This window comes from Phalacrocorax carbo, chromosome 1 (assembly GCF_963921805.1).
Source record: "Phalacrocorax carbo chromosome 1, bPhaCar2.1, whole genome shotgun sequence".
Lineage (NCBI taxonomy): Eukaryota > Metazoa > Chordata > Aves > Suliformes > Phalacrocoracidae > Phalacrocorax > Phalacrocorax carbo.
In genome coordinates, this window is record NC_087513.1 from 7,112,214 (window position 1) to 7,129,550 (window position 17,337).

Here is a 17,337-nt window from a genome sequence, read left to right on the forward strand (position 1 = left end):
CTAAAGTCTCCCTACAATCCTTCAGCAGAGAGACAGAGAGGAAAAGACAGAATGTTAAAGGATTCGATTCCCCTTCTGCCTAGCTTACGAGCCTGCACATGAACCTTACTCTCCAGCCTTGGGTCCGAAGGTTACCTCTGATGGCCATCAGCTGTATTCACACACACAGAAAAAGTACAGTTAGTAGGGAAAAATTTAGAGGAATGTAACCACGGTAATTCAGAGGTTGCTTTAACTGCTACTCGGGTGGGGATGTGGGCTGGCAGGGGGAAGGCACAGCTGTTTTCTTTGTATTCTAAATAGGAGATATGCCTACAGGGGTCAATTTACGCCTGCAGAATTTTGTGGGGTAACATCCTGTCATCAGGTGCACCTCTGAGAATACAATCAAGTAACCAGACAGTGCTTTGTAAGGGATATCTAAGCTTCACTTGGAGATGAGATGGCAGAAGATAGCCAGCTTATTCTGGCTTTCACGAGATTAAAGCACCAATCTCTATCCCCTCCAGAATACTGGAACTCCTCTTACTGATATTCAGCTAACAAGATGCTTCCTTAATAGACATTCCTGCAAGAGCTGTAGTTTCAGAGGTTCTGTCCTCTTACTGGTGTTTTATTTTGTTTGGGTTTGCTTTTCAAAGGGCTTTTGCAAGTATTTGAGAATGGGAAAAGAAACGGAAAGATTAATTACATGAATTACAGTACGAAAAAATAAGCTGGAAGAGTGCTTTTCAATACATAGCCTTTTTCCTAGCTAAAACAAGCCATAGAGTTCAATGCGATTTCTGATATTTTTTTACAACAAACACTGCATAACAGCAAAAGCTTAATAAAGCCTATACTCTTATTAATTAAAAAATTTGGGATACTATTAAGTGGAAATTCTACAAACTCACATTATAAAAGTCTTTCATTTCTTCTTTCATTTTAGGGACATCAAGTAGTAAAGACCAGACTTGCCCTCTGAACTGCAGTGGGATTCCTTTATAAATTCTCCTGTGAAACTGTAAAAAGAAAAGAATGTATAAATGCAGTACAATCGACAACATTCTGAACATGAGGAACAGTGACACACAACACGCTAAAGAGAAAAATGCAATTACATCAATTGTCCTAGCAAAGGGATGACCTGCTGGGGACAAAGTGTTCGTTCCAGTATCTTCTGAGGGAGTGAAAGCATCCGGTGACACCATCTGGGACCTCCGGGGACAGAATCAGCAGAGGCACAGTGAACAAAATGGACACAGAGGCCAAAACATCACCCTGCACAGGTGCTGCTTACAAGCCAGGACTTTAGTATGTAGGAAGGCCTATCAAAATTGTATCACCTCTGCTGAGCAGCACTTACTCTACAAATATTGGAATGACTACTCCAAAACTTGTAATTTAGACCCCCAAAAATCAGATTCTTAGCAACACAATTTTTCAGGACAAGCCACAAATAACTCACTATAATTACAAACTATAAATGGGATTGGTGAAAGGCAATCAATAAATATCACAAAGGTTTAAAGATCAGCAGTTAAAAGTAATTTGATTTTTGAATTCTTGTAAAACTGCAACAGTGGACTGAAACATATGTGTGCATAGCAAATATGCAAAATCACCAAAAAAGCCCAGGATATGCTATTTCTAAAGCTAATAGATTTCAGATAATATTTCTAAACCAATCTTCAGTTTTCAAAACTCAAAACACTTGCACAAAAACAACATACAAAAGATTTCTAGCTACGGTTTCTATGAATACAGAACAACCTACCAACACTGCATGCGATTTTTAGCTGTGAAATAGAAAATTAAACTCCCCATTCCTGACACATTCTGTTCTGACACATAAAGCCTGTATTAGAAACAGGTCAGAAGCAGATAACTCAGTACCTGTGCGTAACTAGAGTCGTTATATAAACTATTTATCAGTCTTGCCTCTGACATGTCACTGCTCTTGCACTCTCATTCAGCGGTTTGGTTCTTACTGGGCTGATCTGAAAAAAAATTTAGGAGCACTGACAACTGTCTTCCTCAGTTCTCTTCTGATTTGTATCTATGGTGCAGCATATAGGAGCAAAAAGAGCTTCTAAACAGAGAAAGATGGACTAGCTGTCTGAAGTCTTGGCTTTATGCAGCCAGGAGAGATTCAAGATAAGCAAAGCCTCAGAGCAATTGAATCCTAGTAATTCTAAAAACACACAAAAAAATGTTACCATGTTTCAGGAAACATTTCTAAGAAAAGGAAAACCAGAGAACTCTAACAAGGAAAATAAACCTTCCTGAAGTTCTGTTTTCACCATTATTTTAATGAAGGCACAGGGAGACAACTAGATATAACAGAGAATAAAAAACACACACAACTGCTTCCCAAACAATTTGTTCTTTGCATTTAACCTACAATGAAATTTAGACCTTAAAAATTTCAATTGACAAAGCTACCACTTCCTTGAAAAATTTATTTTTAAAAAACTATGTTTGTAACATAAGAAACGTCCTCCTCAAAGACAGGATCCTTCTTTCTTTTTCACAATATTTCACATCTCCAGTTTGGGAAGATTAATGAACACCTCATTGCAGTATATTTGCAAACCTCCTGCTGTTTGGGATATATCAGATCTTTGAAGATGTCTTTAATGCCAGCAAGGATTTGTGTATGGATTTTAGAATGTGTAACTCTTACACATGTACGGTTATGACTTTTATCCCTGTCCCATTTTCAAATTATAATTTTTAAACTTGTATAAGATGCAACAGCAATCCTGGAGGCTGTCCACAAAGAAAATATTGTGCTTTAAAAAAAAAATGCTGCCTTAATATTATTAAGAATGCTAAAACAGCAACACTTCCAGTGCAAGCACGGTTATATGGTTACAGTTTCTTCTGTAAAAATAAAGAACAGCATACAGTGCTACAAAGCACCCTTCTCTATAGGTGTATATCCAGACTTCAGCTCACACAGAGAATTTCAGTGAGTACAAGGATAACTGCTTGCAAAAGAGGATAATTCAGTCTTTTAAAAGCCAAGCAACACCAATTGCAGTCGAGTCACCCTGAGTAGAGATTAGCCTGTCTACCGGAAAGCAGAATGAGCCAAATTTGCGATATCTTCTCTGGGAATTTGAAAGAAAAAAAAAAATGCAGTGTTATACATCCCCAGTGACATGTAGCTGTATTCCTCAGACCAGCAGCAGTGTACATTGATAACAAACATTTTTGTCAGTTAATTATCATTTTGTAACTTGTTTTCAGATGTCTCCAACAACCACAAGGTTATTAATGAAGAGAACTGGTTGAAGAATAAATTCTCAGGACCAGTGTTGTTCTAAATGAATATTTTGGGAGAAGATCAGGTGGACATCAAAGGTCAGAAATAAGCCTTTGTAATAATAGTTTCTTACCAAAATAGAATTAAAACAAATTCAAACCATCCTAAGTGTGGGGTTTTGGTGGGTTTTGTGGGTTTTTGGTTTGGTTTTTTTTCAGGAGATAACACAGAAGGAAAAAAACAACCCATTTCAGAGGAGTCTACGGCATTTACATTTTTCTCATCTTCTGTACTTCCCAGACTAAAACAGCCAAACACTAGAAGAGCCCCCGAAGTAGTAAGTAAAAACTGCGATAGAACATTGTGGAAGCACTTTTAAAAGAAAAGTTTACAAAAATGAGTTGGCAAATAACTTTAAAAAGAGTGGAAAGGACAGAGAGACCAGCAGTTTCATCAGCCCACAACAGTTATACCAAAAAAAACCACAAAAAACCACACCAGAAGGAAAGTAAACATTTTCAGTAGCTAAGATCAGAATTATTGCACTACCTGACAGAATAAACCCAAATAACATTTGGAGCTTCTTGCAAACCATTTTAGATCTGCATCCAGCTGACTCTGCTGTTCCAATTATTCTTTTATTTAGGCAGAGAAAAAAGCTCTCAGACATCCCAAGTCATTACAAGATTTCTGCCTACAGATTCAGCAGAACACCAGACTAAAGACTTTCACTGTCTGCCCCAATATACAAGAAAGAAATGTACCTTAAGAAAAGAACCTTTCATGGCACGGGCTCCATTACACAAATGGTAACGTGGAAACAAGTGTGAATAATTTTATGTACAGTGGAAAACTGGGAGGAGTGGCTGATACATGAGAGGGTCATGCTGCCATCCACAGGGACCTCAATAGGCTGGAGAAATGGGCTGATGAGAACCTCAAGGAGTTCAACAAGGAGAAGTGCAAAGTCCTGCACCTGGGGAGGAACAACCCCGTGCACCAGTACATGCTGGGGGCTGCCCAGCTGGAAAGCATCTTGGCAGAAAAGGACCTCAGGGTCCTGGTGGACACCAAGTCGAACATGAGCCAGCAATGTACCCTTGCTGCCAAGAAGACTAATGGTAGCTTGGGCTGTGTTAGCCAAAAGTATTGCCAGCAGGTTGAGGGAGGTGATCCTGCCCCTCTGCTCATCAGTGGTAAGGTCACACCTGGAGTACTGTGTCCAGTTCTGGGCTCCTCGGTAACTGAGACACATGGACATACTGGAGAGAATCCAAAGCGCTATACAAGATGAAAGGACTTGACCATCTCCGCTGAAAGGAAAGTCTAAGGGAGCTGGAACTGTTCAGCCTGGAGAAGAGAAAGCTCAGGGGAATCTTATGAATGGACATAAGTACCTGCAGGGAGGGTGCAAAGAGGACAGAGCCAGGCTCTTTTCAGTGATGCCCAGGGACAGGCACAAACTGAAACACTGGAGGTTCCCCCTGAACATCAGGGAACACTTTGTCACTGTGAGGGTGACCGAGCACTGGCACAGGTTACCCAGGGAGGTTGTGGAGTCTCCATCATCGGAAATACTCAAAAGCTGTTGGGACACGGTCCTGGGCAACTGGCTTTGTGTGGCCCTGCTTGAGCAGGGGGGTTGGACCAGATGACCTCCAGAGGTCCCTGCCAACCTCAACAATCCTGTGATCCTGTGTGAAAAATGACACAGCTGCACTGGATCTCAGGGAGTCTGGGGAGGAACCTGCACATACTTCACAGCAACACTCATTTCTGATAATCATTCAGTCAACAAACAGTTAAAGAAAATATAAATGAACAAGCTGATTATTAGCTAACTGAATATCTTTACCATAAGTACCATACTACTGCCCTCTGCTGTCTTTTATTTCCTTATGTAGCACAAGGTTGAAAATATGTTGAAAAACCATGGTTTGGGTCTATATACTTGTAGAACCTTAATCTTCTACTCTGTTCTCTCTGAATTAATAATTAAAATAAGTAGTAGAAAACTCTGCAAGTTACTTTACTTTTTCTTCTACAGATGAAATAACTAGTCAGTCTTCAATAAATTCTTTAAAATTAAGGCTTTCCTAAGATAATAGCTCAAAACATAATAGAAATATAGAAACTCAGAGTTCAGATAATCATTGTATGAAAATATGCATAATTCAAAGAATGATATTATGGAATCTGGGATCTTTCCACCAGCATAGGACACAAAAAAGAAAGTAATCCTCAGTAGATGTAATTACATAAACGCAACTTAAAGAAAAACACATGTTCAAGTTCTATATTGCATCTAAGATGATATTCAGCCAAGGACAGTTGTCAAACTCTTGCAATCATTACCAACATTGATGATCCTGACACAGAGAGGCCAAGAGGACAGTAGATGAGACCCTACCACCTGTGAATTCATAAGGAGCTTCTAATGAAAAAAAGAAATTGGACCTGTAACTGTGAAACAAGAGACTATAAAGAATTAAGTAAAAAGCTTACAAAGCAAAAAGGAAAAACACCTCTCAAATTCAAAATATTCCAAATTAGCTATCATCTCCAATAATGAAGTCTATAACATCCAACATTCAATGTGGCCTCCATGCAAAAAACCTGGAAAACATACAACCTCCTCTTCCTTCCCCTGACCCAGTCTCTCACTCATAAACCCAGCTAGTTCCTGGACAAGAAACGAGGCTGCTATCACACAGCGCTAGTCTGAAGAGTGGGAACTGGCATTCTTGCTACTGCAAGACATAAAACTGGTGTTCTTGAAAACAGAAGTTTCTCAGTTACGTCAGGAAGAGCTGCACAAGCAGCAGAGGGACTCTGCCACCTCAGAAAGAATAAGTGATGAGAAGCGTAAGAATTAAAATCTGAAGTCTCATGAGAAAGTATATTTATAATGAAAAGAAAGTATATTTATAAAGGCTGCTGCCTTTAGAGGTTCTTCAACTTCTGTGGGTTGCATAAAAGGATGAAAAAGTGCAAATACAAGAGTTGTTCAAACTGATTCAAAAAATCTCAGAAATACAGAGAGGGTTCTTCATTAAGACCCTGTGTTGAGACTCCAAACTAAGTGGAGATTTTATTATCATACTCTCTGTGAATGCCTGAACAGCTGGAAATTGCCAGCTACCCTGATTGTTTCTCTTATTCCTTTCCCTCTCAATTCAGGAAACTTCAATCACAGATAGATGAACGTAGACAGTGAAAGACAGAAATACTTCGGTGGAAAAACTCAAATGGGAATATAGCCTATAACGTTTTATTTAATCTTTCCTGAAAGTTATGATCATACCAAGCAAGGAAGGATTTACGATCTGTGGTGGTTGATTGTACCCTGGATTATTAAGCAGTAGAATACAAACAGGAAATAAAAGCATAAGCTGGAGAAAGACCACACTGAAACATGAACTTTGCTGCTCTCTGACACTTCCTGCGTAAGAAGTGACTGATGGGGAGGCGAAAGCTTTGTTTAGACAAATATCAATCACGCAAAGACACCAGGGCAGTTAAGCAATTCAGAGGCTGGCGTCTGTAAGAATGATCATGACTTCACTGAAAAGATGCCTAAATAATCATATAATAATCAAGGAGTCTTATACATGGTTATGGAGTTGTACCTGTGTTCTTTTCATTATATCATCCTTCATTACCTCTAAATCATTACTCAAATATGGTAGAGACCAGCATGTTCCTAGTCTCAATGTGACAACTCTTCCACCTCTTTCCGGTTCCTCATGGTTACACATTGCTGCCCACCATTCCCCCTCCACCCTCTCTCTTTTTTTTTTTTTAATTAGGTTAAGCACAGAAGTTCTAATAGAACAACAGTATGAAGTTCCCAGATTCCCCATCTCTTTCTCAATATATTCTTCTGCAGTAAAGATCAGGGGAAGATGTAAATTGAAGCATCTCGCATGCATGCACATACATCAGTGTGTTAATATTTTCTCATCAATTCTCCTTGTGAAGTTATGAAGGAAAAAAAAATAAGGAAGCAGCCTATAGGCAGCTCTGCAAGAGTATTAAATGAAAACTGTATTTTGCAGTTAAGCGTATGACAGTTTTGGATAATGTAATCAAATATATAGATTCATTTACAGTATGTATACAGACAGTATGAACAGATTTCTTCAAGCCAAAACTCTCTCGGCTGTATATTATGAAGGTTCATTACAAATGGGCTGTCTGAAGTCCTGTACTTTGTGCATATCTGCTCTATCTCTGGGCCCATCACCTCCCCCAGCTCTCCCTTGCCCTCTTTTTAAGAGCACAAGCACCTCTCAAGTACACCATTTTCCAAAACCAAGCCATCACTGCAATTATACTCTATCACCCTACAACACTATTACTGTTGTTGCTGCTGCAATGCTCCCTTCAGTGCTGTTTCTAAACAACATCGATTTCAGGAGCAGTCTGACTGCTCAGAAACCAGTCCAGACCTGGGAATGTCAGGTGAAAGGAGTCTTCTAAGATACAGGCTGTTCATTTTCTTTAGCAATTTGTTCCTCCAGCGTTAATCACCTTATCTGATCAAGTGAAGACAGAAAGCAAGAGTCAGGAATTTTTCTTGCAACTCTCTGCTTCTGAGCTTCAAGAAGCCGAGCATGGAAAGCTGGTGCATTCTTCCAACACACTTTCAGATAAAACCTGCCGTTATTGGTGAGTTTTGTACAACCCTGAGAACACCACCAGGCCTTCCATAAAGAGCAGTGACAAATCATGTCTGACTTTTGACTGCACGCTCGGGAGGAGGAGGGCGCTGATTCTTAATTCTGTATGTTGTGGTTCACTTACCACATAAGATGCAAGAAAGAATAAGGAAAACACCCTTGTTTTTAAAGGCTCGTGTGCTCCACCAGAGTTCAACAATCAGTGAATATTTTTCCTAGCCTCAAGCAAAGTTCATCCCCTTTATGAACATATTGAATTATTGCTGCAACTATTTATAGTTCAGCCTATAATTTGTTACATGAACTGAAACTCTTTCTGCTCAGCTGATCTGCTGTACCTTCTGCATGTTTGGTGAACACAGAATTATTCAGTTAAATCAGCGTATCATGGACTGACATCACTGATGGCTGAAGAGGAAGACTGCTGCTGCTTAGACAACACATAGCTATTGTGTTACCTGTAAGGTCATGTTTAACATTCTCTCTGCAAACAAAGTAGCTGTTATACAAGTTTTTTCATCATCCCTTTGATTTGGGAACATACTTGATCTTCACCCAATTGCCACAGTAAAGAAACAAAGCCACGAGTGTTATGACCTCTAGTTTCTCACTCCAGAGAAGATGACAGGACAGAAAGTAGGACTGTAAAACAAACTTGGGAAACAAATTATTACTTTTTCATGCATTCAATTCATATTTAGAGAAAATGAATTCGCTAGCTTCTTAGTTAAATCCCTGAAAAACATCAAACACTGGCTTTGGTATTTTTAACAAAAGCAAAGTGCGAGACAGCTCCTAGTCTCCAAACCAAAGGTAGAAAGCAGACACGATGAGTAGAGGACATGCTGAGTAAATTTCCCCCTCTACTTGAATTGTAGTATCTCAGTTCCCTGCTCAGCAGGCCGACAAGTATTCTGGTCTCAATCTGTCCCTTTAAAGTTTTCCACTTTGCACAGAATAATTCACTAAAACAAGAGACTAGTGAGGGAGTAAGCTAACGCTGCAGGCCAGTCATCCAGGCAGTAACCCGGGCCACGTAACAGTTGTCCTCTAGCCCTCAGCAGAATACAGGTGGATCAACAGCATCAGCAAATACCAACGGAATGCCCAACAGAAAATGCAAGTGTTAAGCCCTATTGAGAAGAAGAGGGAATTTGAATTAGGGAACCTCATATTCTGTTCATTATCCACCAAACGGCCACAAGAAGAGTTATGAAAACCTCCCCAGAAGAGACTGTTGGGAATACAGCCTCTCCAGCAAGTTTTTTTCCCCAACTGAAATTATTGCATAATTTTAAGACAACAATTCCAGCAAATAAACTATTCAAATGAAAATCCCTACACAGCTTTTAAAGACAGTAGAAGCACTTAGTACTTAATGGCATACCTAACATAAACCACTTTCTGTCATTACCCCCAGACCATTATTTGTTGTCCAAGTCGGATAAAAATAGTCCTGTAACTAAAAATCCCCAAAGCAATTAAAATTAATAAATTTATGGGCCATTCACTTCCTTAAAATTCACCTGCAGCTTCACATAGGAAATAAAAAAAATTATTAAATTAAGTCAAGAAATGTAGCACTTCTGGTCACTGTTAAGTAGCTGCCAGCATATTTCAGTTCTTCCATACTCCTCCAAAACAAAAAAAGCCCATCAAGGTATAAAGTATTCTATTCAAAAGTAGATCCCATTCATACCATAAAAAAATTCACTTCTTTTGAAGATTATGAATGTTGCATTGCATTCACAGAAAAAAACAGACATCCCAAAGGGGACAGGGCACCGAACGGCCTCCTATCCTTTTTAACTTCAACCTACTCAGTGCAATTCTCCTTTTAACAAAGCAACCAGGTATACTGGGATATCCTAAGACATCTGTGCTGGCAAGCGTGATAATTTAAACATCAAACTATATGTCCCATGTTATGACTAATCAGTTTCCTTGGAGAGTTATTCAAGGCAGTTTTCACTGATCCATGACTGCAAGCTATCCTAGGCCCCTCAGTAAGCCTGGGCTACAAAAAAGGAAAAAAAACGGAAACCATAGAAGAGGATTAATAATAAAAAACCCTCATAGTTCTTAGTAAGATGCCACCAACAACTCAAAGAGTAACTTTCATCAATATAATACCCAACATAAAAGGAATATAAAAAAAGGAAAGTTAACATTCATAACCCTTGAAAGGGGATTTATGATTCCGGAAGAATTCAGCTATACCCATGTAAAGGTGCCCCCTCTTTTCAAGTTTATGAAGATTTTTCTTTTCTTCCCCCTTCACATTCTCAAAGCATAAACCAGATAAAACGTCTAGCTCTCTGCAAGACAAGAAGGTCTGATGCTTCATCCACTCCACAGACTGCAAGCACAATGCAATTATTGCTATGAATACGTTAGAGAGCCTACACAACATTGCCCTTAAAATTCCTTGCATTTGACCACCAGTTTTCTGGAACTATTATTATTCTTGGGTTAATATGTATTATTGCATTTTGGGAAAATAAAAAGTCTTTTTCTTTCAGTGTGATTTTTTTTTTTTGCTAGATCTCAGACAGAGACAATCTAATTTAAGGTTATAGATTCATTCAGAAGTGATAGCTAATGAAGAAAACCATGCATAACTTTACCTTTTCACTATTCTTGTATTTTTCCCAGCTTTTCAACATCTTAAGCCATTTTGTAGTTCTTTCAATTTCAAGGTGCTTTTGCTGGAAAGAAATTAGAATTTTTTAATCTTTTCAAGATTAATACATTTATTTATGTATTTCTAAAAATATTCAGAAAAAGTTTAACACAGCATCATCAGCTTTTTATCCAGTCATCTAAGAACAGTAACAAAGAGTAATCAGTTCACTTAAAACATCCAAAAAAACAGCCAAGTAAAAAACAAGCACAGACCCTTATTCTCAGCACTAGGTAAAGAATTGTATTTTGTAAGAGGAGTTTTAGTACAAGATTTATATACGTTTCTTCTCTACGCATTTTTGGCAAGTACAGAAAACTTCAATTTGTTCTTATCCTCAGGAAATTTTCAGGCAAATAATTCCTGCCGCACACTTTAAAAGTCAGTTGACTCTGAAATGATGTTCTTTACTCAGACTTGCCCTACTCACAATTAGCTACTGGTTTCCAGTGACCACACAAATCATCCCATCTTAAAAGGCACTCAGAGAGTTGCAGTCAATGGCTTGATGTCCAAGTGGAGACCAGTGACAAGTGGCATTCCTCAGGTATCGGTACTGGGACCAGTGGTGTTTAACATCTTTGTCAGAGACATGGACAGTGGGATGGAGTGCACCCTCAGCAACTTTGCTGACGACACCAAGCTGTGGCGCAGTGGACACGCTGGAGGGAAGGGATGCCACCCAGAGGGGCCTGACAAGCTTGAGAGGTGGGCCTGTGAGAACCTCATGAAGTTCAACAGGCCAAGTGCAAGGTCCTCCACGTGGGTTAGGGCAGTCTCAAGCACAAATATAGGCTGTGCAGAGAATGGATTGAGACCAGTCCTGAGAAGAACTTGGAGGTGTCGGTTGATGGGCTGCATCAAAAGAAGCGTGGCCAGCAGGTCAAGGGAGGTGATTCTCCCCCTCCACTCTGCTCTGGTGAGACCCCACCTGGAGTGCTGCGTCCAGCTCTGGGGTCCCAAGATAAGCAGCTCATGGACCCATTAGATCAAGTCCAGAGGAGGGCCATGAGGATGATCAGAAGGGTGGAACACCTCTCCTATGAAGACATGATGAGAGAGTTGGGGTTGTTTAGCCGAGAGAAGAGAAGGCTCAAGGAAGACCTTATAGCAGCCTTCCAGTACTTATGGGGGCCTATAGAAAAGATAGGGAGGGACACTTTGTCAGGGAGTGTAGTGATAGGACAAGGGGTAATGGTTTTAAACTGAAAGAGGGTAGATTTAGATTAGATATTAGGAAGAAATTCTTCACTATGAGGCTGGAGAGGCACTAGCACAGGTTGCCCAAAGAAGCTGTGGATCCCCCCTCCCTGAAAGTGTTTGAGGTCAGGTTGGACGGGTCTTTGAGCAACCTGGTCTAGTCGAAGGTCTCCCTGACCATGGCGGGGGGGGGGGGGGGGGGGTGGAACTACATGGGCTTTAAGGTCCCTTCCAACCCAAACAATTCTACAATTCTGTGAATGTTTAAAAAGCACAAAGTACATGAACAAAACCGAGTGCGTGCAAGAGCACCAGTGCAGTAGCAGAAGTGTGACAAATTCTGGATATTAAAAGCCTTGCTAAAATTCTCACCCTTGGCTTGGTACATTTTTACCTAAATGGCCCTATATCTCAACATCAGCGATTTCTTCTGAAGGTAAGATCTACTTTCTTAAATTATATTACTGGCAAGAATATTTCAGTAACAAAGTAATAAAATGAGAATTCAACATAAGACAAACCCTATCTTCTCAAATAGTTATATCAAGTAGTATAACATATAACATAATAAATATGTTAATTCAGTGCATTATTTATACTATATGCAGCTTTAAAAGCTTAAAACAACCCTACTACCTTAAAAATTGCCATTCTGCCTAGGAAAACCTTGCTACAGTTGCCACCAATTTCTTGAATTTGGGAACCAAACAAGCACTTAGAATTTACTATTTTAGTCCCTGGAATTTCAAGGCACTTCAGCTCTTCACAACCAAAAATCTGTATTTTGTTGGCTCCAATTATAAGATTTTTTGTCCGTATTTTCACAGTCCAGTTTTACATACTGTAAAGTTGGCACAGTGTCTCTGATTATATTGCAGAGTTAAAAAAAAATTAAAAACACACTTAATAGTTAATGACACTATTTCAACTTCCATAATGTTTTGGAGCTGAGGATCAACACTGGAAAAAGCTAAAGCAGAAAAATATATGTGTGTGGCTATTGCTTCCTCTTCAAAGAGAAATATAAACAAATACTAAGGTGTTTTGTAACAGACAGCCCATCTACCTCCAACTTCAAATCCAGAGTTTAATAAAGACAGGAAGGATATTCTCTTTCATTTGGTTAGTGATGCAATCCGGTAACAATGTAAGAGTTTAATTTCAGAAGCTCTGCAGGATACTGAAAACTTATTAATACTTTCATTAACTGCATCTGAAATGTTGGGGGAAAATATAAGAGAAAATTATTACTTATTGTCTCAATAGAATTCTAATTTTACTTCTAGCTTTTACTCATCAGAATTTGTGCATTCTTTCTTGGCTATCAGTGCAACAAAATGGGCAAAAGACTTCTTTAACCCAGAAGCCCAAAGCCTTACACATGCAGAAGCATGACTTGATGACGGTTTAGGTCCACACCAACCATGACTCAGTCCATAAAGTGTCCTGGAAATAAGTCGGTTTTGTTCTTTTAAGTTATTTTTATTTGAATCCAACCAACGTAAGCCTGACATAAGTATAAGAAAGATATGGGGAAAGAAGTGCCTCTACTCTCTCAACCTTAACTTATTCAACTATTCTTGTTGCAATCAACTGCCCACATTCTTGTTCAGGTTTCATGCTGTATTTTGTAATACCTCAATCACTTGCCTTTTTTAATTATTTTTGATTATTTAAAACACCTTCTTAGGAGTTAAGCTGGGGGGACTGTAGAAAAACTACTGCTTGCCATGTTTCACAGATGTCACAACATTGTTTCTTATTCTCCTCTACACTTGCAACATCTTTAAGAAACAAACATTTTTAACATCTCTAAAGCAGATGTTCTCTAGGCATAGTTTAGATTACAGGAATAACATTGCTATTGAGTCAGGAAAGGTCTCTGCCCTCAACAGGTTGTTCAGGTAATTGGTAAGAAAAATAAAAACCTATCTGCTCCCACAGTCTTTTTGTCTTGTATGTTTGATCTACTTTCAAGATTTTTGGTCTTTTGAGCCAGAAACTCACTTCAACTGTATGTTTTTTCAAGCTTTTATGTCTTACGTGTCAATTTATCCCAACTCTCAAGTGATGCTACTGTAGTCGAAACAGCAATTATTTCTGCATTCAGTTGTTGAAAACTTTTAGCTATTTTGTTCCCATCCTGAATTATGTTCACTTTCATGTCTAACAGATGCAACACTGAAAACATGGGTAGATCTGACACAGCTCATTGCAGAGTCGATGGATGCTGCTGCCGCTCTTTCAGGCAGGCTCCATGTAGTTACCACCACCACAAAAAAATCCATTTATCTGTCTTCTAAGCACATTTTACACTTTGAAGTATTTTTGCCATTGGGAATAACAGAATCCCCAACTGAAGCAGAGGTGGTTTCTTACTCTTGTGTCAGTAAATAATACACTACTAAAAGCAAAAAAGCATGAAGTTAAGCTGGCAAGCATCCATCTTTCGTGCAGCACTCTACCTTCCTGGAGACCAAGTGTGCTAGGGCTGAGGCTTAAAGTAATGCTTTACCAGAAGCCTCAGACAAAACCAGAGCTCACTGAACAGTTCCCTGGAGAATTTATAATCAAGTAAACCAAAGACAAAACCGAACAAACTGACAATGACTTAGAAAGCATTCCACAGCACTTCAAAAACAGACAGACAAACTGCAGATTTCCTGCGGTCCTCTGTCCACTCTTCTCTTCTAGATTATCTTTCCTCCCCTATTTTTATCTCAGATGTGCCGTATGATTCATCTGAAGGTTAAGCAGTTCATAATGTATGACAATGATTCAATGTATTTAAGCCACCAAATGCCCAGCAAGGTAATGAAACATCGGAATTACTCTGCATTCACAGTAATAATGCCTGTTCTAAAAGTATTATGTACATTAATATACACACACAGCAAACCCAGCTTAAGCTTTATGGGAATGTATATGAAGAAGAGAATGTCTATGAATCTACATGAACAAGAGTCAAAAGTCCCAAGGATATACAGCCCTTTACATAAGTTGCAAACTAAATGAAAGCATGACTTCGGAATATTTAAATTCACAAGTAAGGCAAAAGTAAAGCATAAATGGTCTGCCAAATAAGTGACTTTAAAAGATACAGCACAGAAAGCTTTTAGTGCTAGCCTACATGAACATGACACATTAATTATCCTATGAATGGCATCTTGAAAATTGCAAAGATTCAAATGCTGCTGACAGAAGACTGATAACCCTCAAACCAGCAGAGGTCAGGATATCATCAGGAGTATAACCAAGAGCCTAATACAGATGCATTACTGCATGATTATAAAAAGACACCAGATTTGCAATTTAACATTGATTCAATAAATACAGTTTCTATGCTGACATTTTGTCTGAGACAGCATGAATACAATATAGGACAAAGAACTGAAACACTATTTTTCCCCAATAATTTAAGGCTAACTATGAAGCCACAGTGAATCAGAGCTTCAAAACACATATACCACAATAATTTCAAACTGTCTATTATTTTTGCTCATAGACTCACCGCCCTAATGTGTCCATCTGATGGAAATGAAATTATATATACACTCACTGTTATTAAATGTAATGCAACATGGCAGGAAAATGTAACTATTGCAGGCTGTGTATGCAGAAATACACATGAACCAATGCAAAACAAAAAAGAAGGGAACTTTTGAGTCCCTTATGAGAAGTTCTTCTTACTAGCCCAATACTGAAGCTCAAAATAATTAGTTTTTAGAAAGACTGCTGCTCTTAACACTTGGGGAACTGAGCTGCCTTAGAACAAATCATTCTGTTCCTCTTCCATGCATTCTAGTGATTTGTGCAGCCAAGCAGTTTAACTTTAAACTTATAGCTTTAAATATTTATCCTGAGGTTTCTGATGATACAGAAGATAAATATGGACAAACAAGAAGGATCTGATCTGGTCTTGGAGGTAACAACGGGCCTGACAGACCAAGGGGGAAGACCAATAGTATCTAGGCCCAGACAAACAGAAATTCAGTTCCCAACAATTTTAATAAAAGCTTTGCATGTTCCCAGAACATCAGTTCTCACACTTCTCCTCTAGTACCCTCCAGCAGCAGAAGGATTTTTGGACTAAGGCCTGTACCAGCTACTGACAGGTCTTGCATGACCAGAATACACTTGGCTCGCCAACTGAACATTACAAGGTGGGTCATCACGTTTCAGTGGCAGTCAGGATATTTGTCACCATGTACCAAATTAGAAAAACACACTACACTCCTCAGGGGGTGGCAATGTACACCTCAGCATCAAAGCCACCACGTCACTTGGACAATCCATCCACCCAGCACAGCTGATGACAGCTCATGACACAGAGACAATAGCTCTCGCTCTTTCAGGGCAGAGCCAGGTGTGACATCTTAAGTAGCTCCATTTCCTTTACTGGGTCATATAATGGGTGAGGAAAACTCATGTCTCATTGCAGTAAGTAAATGTAAGAATGCAAGGGCCCCAAGGGATCTGTGGTTGAGTGAACATGGCCTCAAGGACTTCAGTCCTTCTGGGACTTAGAACTTATTTCTTTGGGAATGCAAGTCACTAAAATGCTTCATCTCCTCATTTCACAAAGATTTATATTGAGAGACTTGTAAATTGGTACATGTTTACTTCCTAGCCAAAAAACGTGAACTTCAAGACACTGGACTTACCTTTTCTATTGCTGCATCATGGACAGGAAGCTCCTCTGGACTGAAAACAAAGACAAAGTTCATGTTACTCTTGGTTACTGATGGCACAAAATCATTTCTGTATAGGTTCTTACACGTAATCATTTAGAGCAGCTAGATGTTGTAACAAGTAAACAAGAACTCTGAACTTTAGAGAACTAAGAAAATGACACACAGGAACCCTTGGAATTTATTTTTTAAACACAGTAAAACTCAATATTTTAAGTACAGAACTAGAATTATTTCAATCTTAAACCTTCTAAATCAAAGTATTTGCACAGCTTCAAAAGACAAGGACTTAACAGAAAGGGGTTTTTTCTTTAGTAAAAGCACCCTGTGCTGTATTACTGAACTGAAACCTAAATGAATTTTTGTTTTATTAGACCATACTACTCTTAGCTGAAATACCCCTATAAAAGGTTTTCTTCCTTTACTACTGTGTGCTGTGAAAGGCAGTGAGACTTCACTTGTCTGAGGAAAGTTAACTTCCATTTTCTCAAAACTCAGCAAAACTCACTCTGAGTAATAGGGAGGAAATAGCAAAAAAAACCCAACAAAAAAAATCAGTTTATTACTAGGTTTCTAATTAATATTTAAAAATACACTCATTTCACTTAGCCTAACTCTAAATAGGCAGGTTACGAATTGAAAGCTTGAAAAGCAGCCTTTGAACAGATACATTTTCAGATTTTATATTATTTTAGTTTCATTCTGAGTGCTCTAACTTCTCTTTTTCTTATCAAAGAAACTTGTGTTTTTCTTATCAAAAGTAACTGGACCACTTTGATGCCCAAGGAGCCTGCCTTATCCACAGATTCTGAGAACACAACAGCTCAT

General features: G+C 38.9%; 1 protein-coding gene across 10 annotated transcripts in view; it reads right to left on the reverse strand.

Moving 5' to 3' along the window:
* USP6NL (USP6 N-terminal like) overlaps positions 1-17,337 on the reverse strand; it is a 129,558-nt gene that overhangs the window by 33,113 nt on the left and 79,108 nt on the right. For all 10 annotated transcript variants that reach the window (XM_064442880.1, XM_064442918.1, XM_064442903.1 and 7 more), the window contains 3 exons: positions 16,483-16,522; positions 10,563-10,643; positions 897-1,004 (listed from right to left, as the gene is read on the reverse strand). In XM_064442880.1, coding sequence (XP_064298950.1) covers positions 897-1,004; positions 10,563-10,643; positions 16,483-16,522 — 229 coding nt within the window. The remainder of the gene's footprint in view (positions 1-896; positions 1,005-10,562; positions 10,644-16,482; positions 16,523-17,337) is intronic.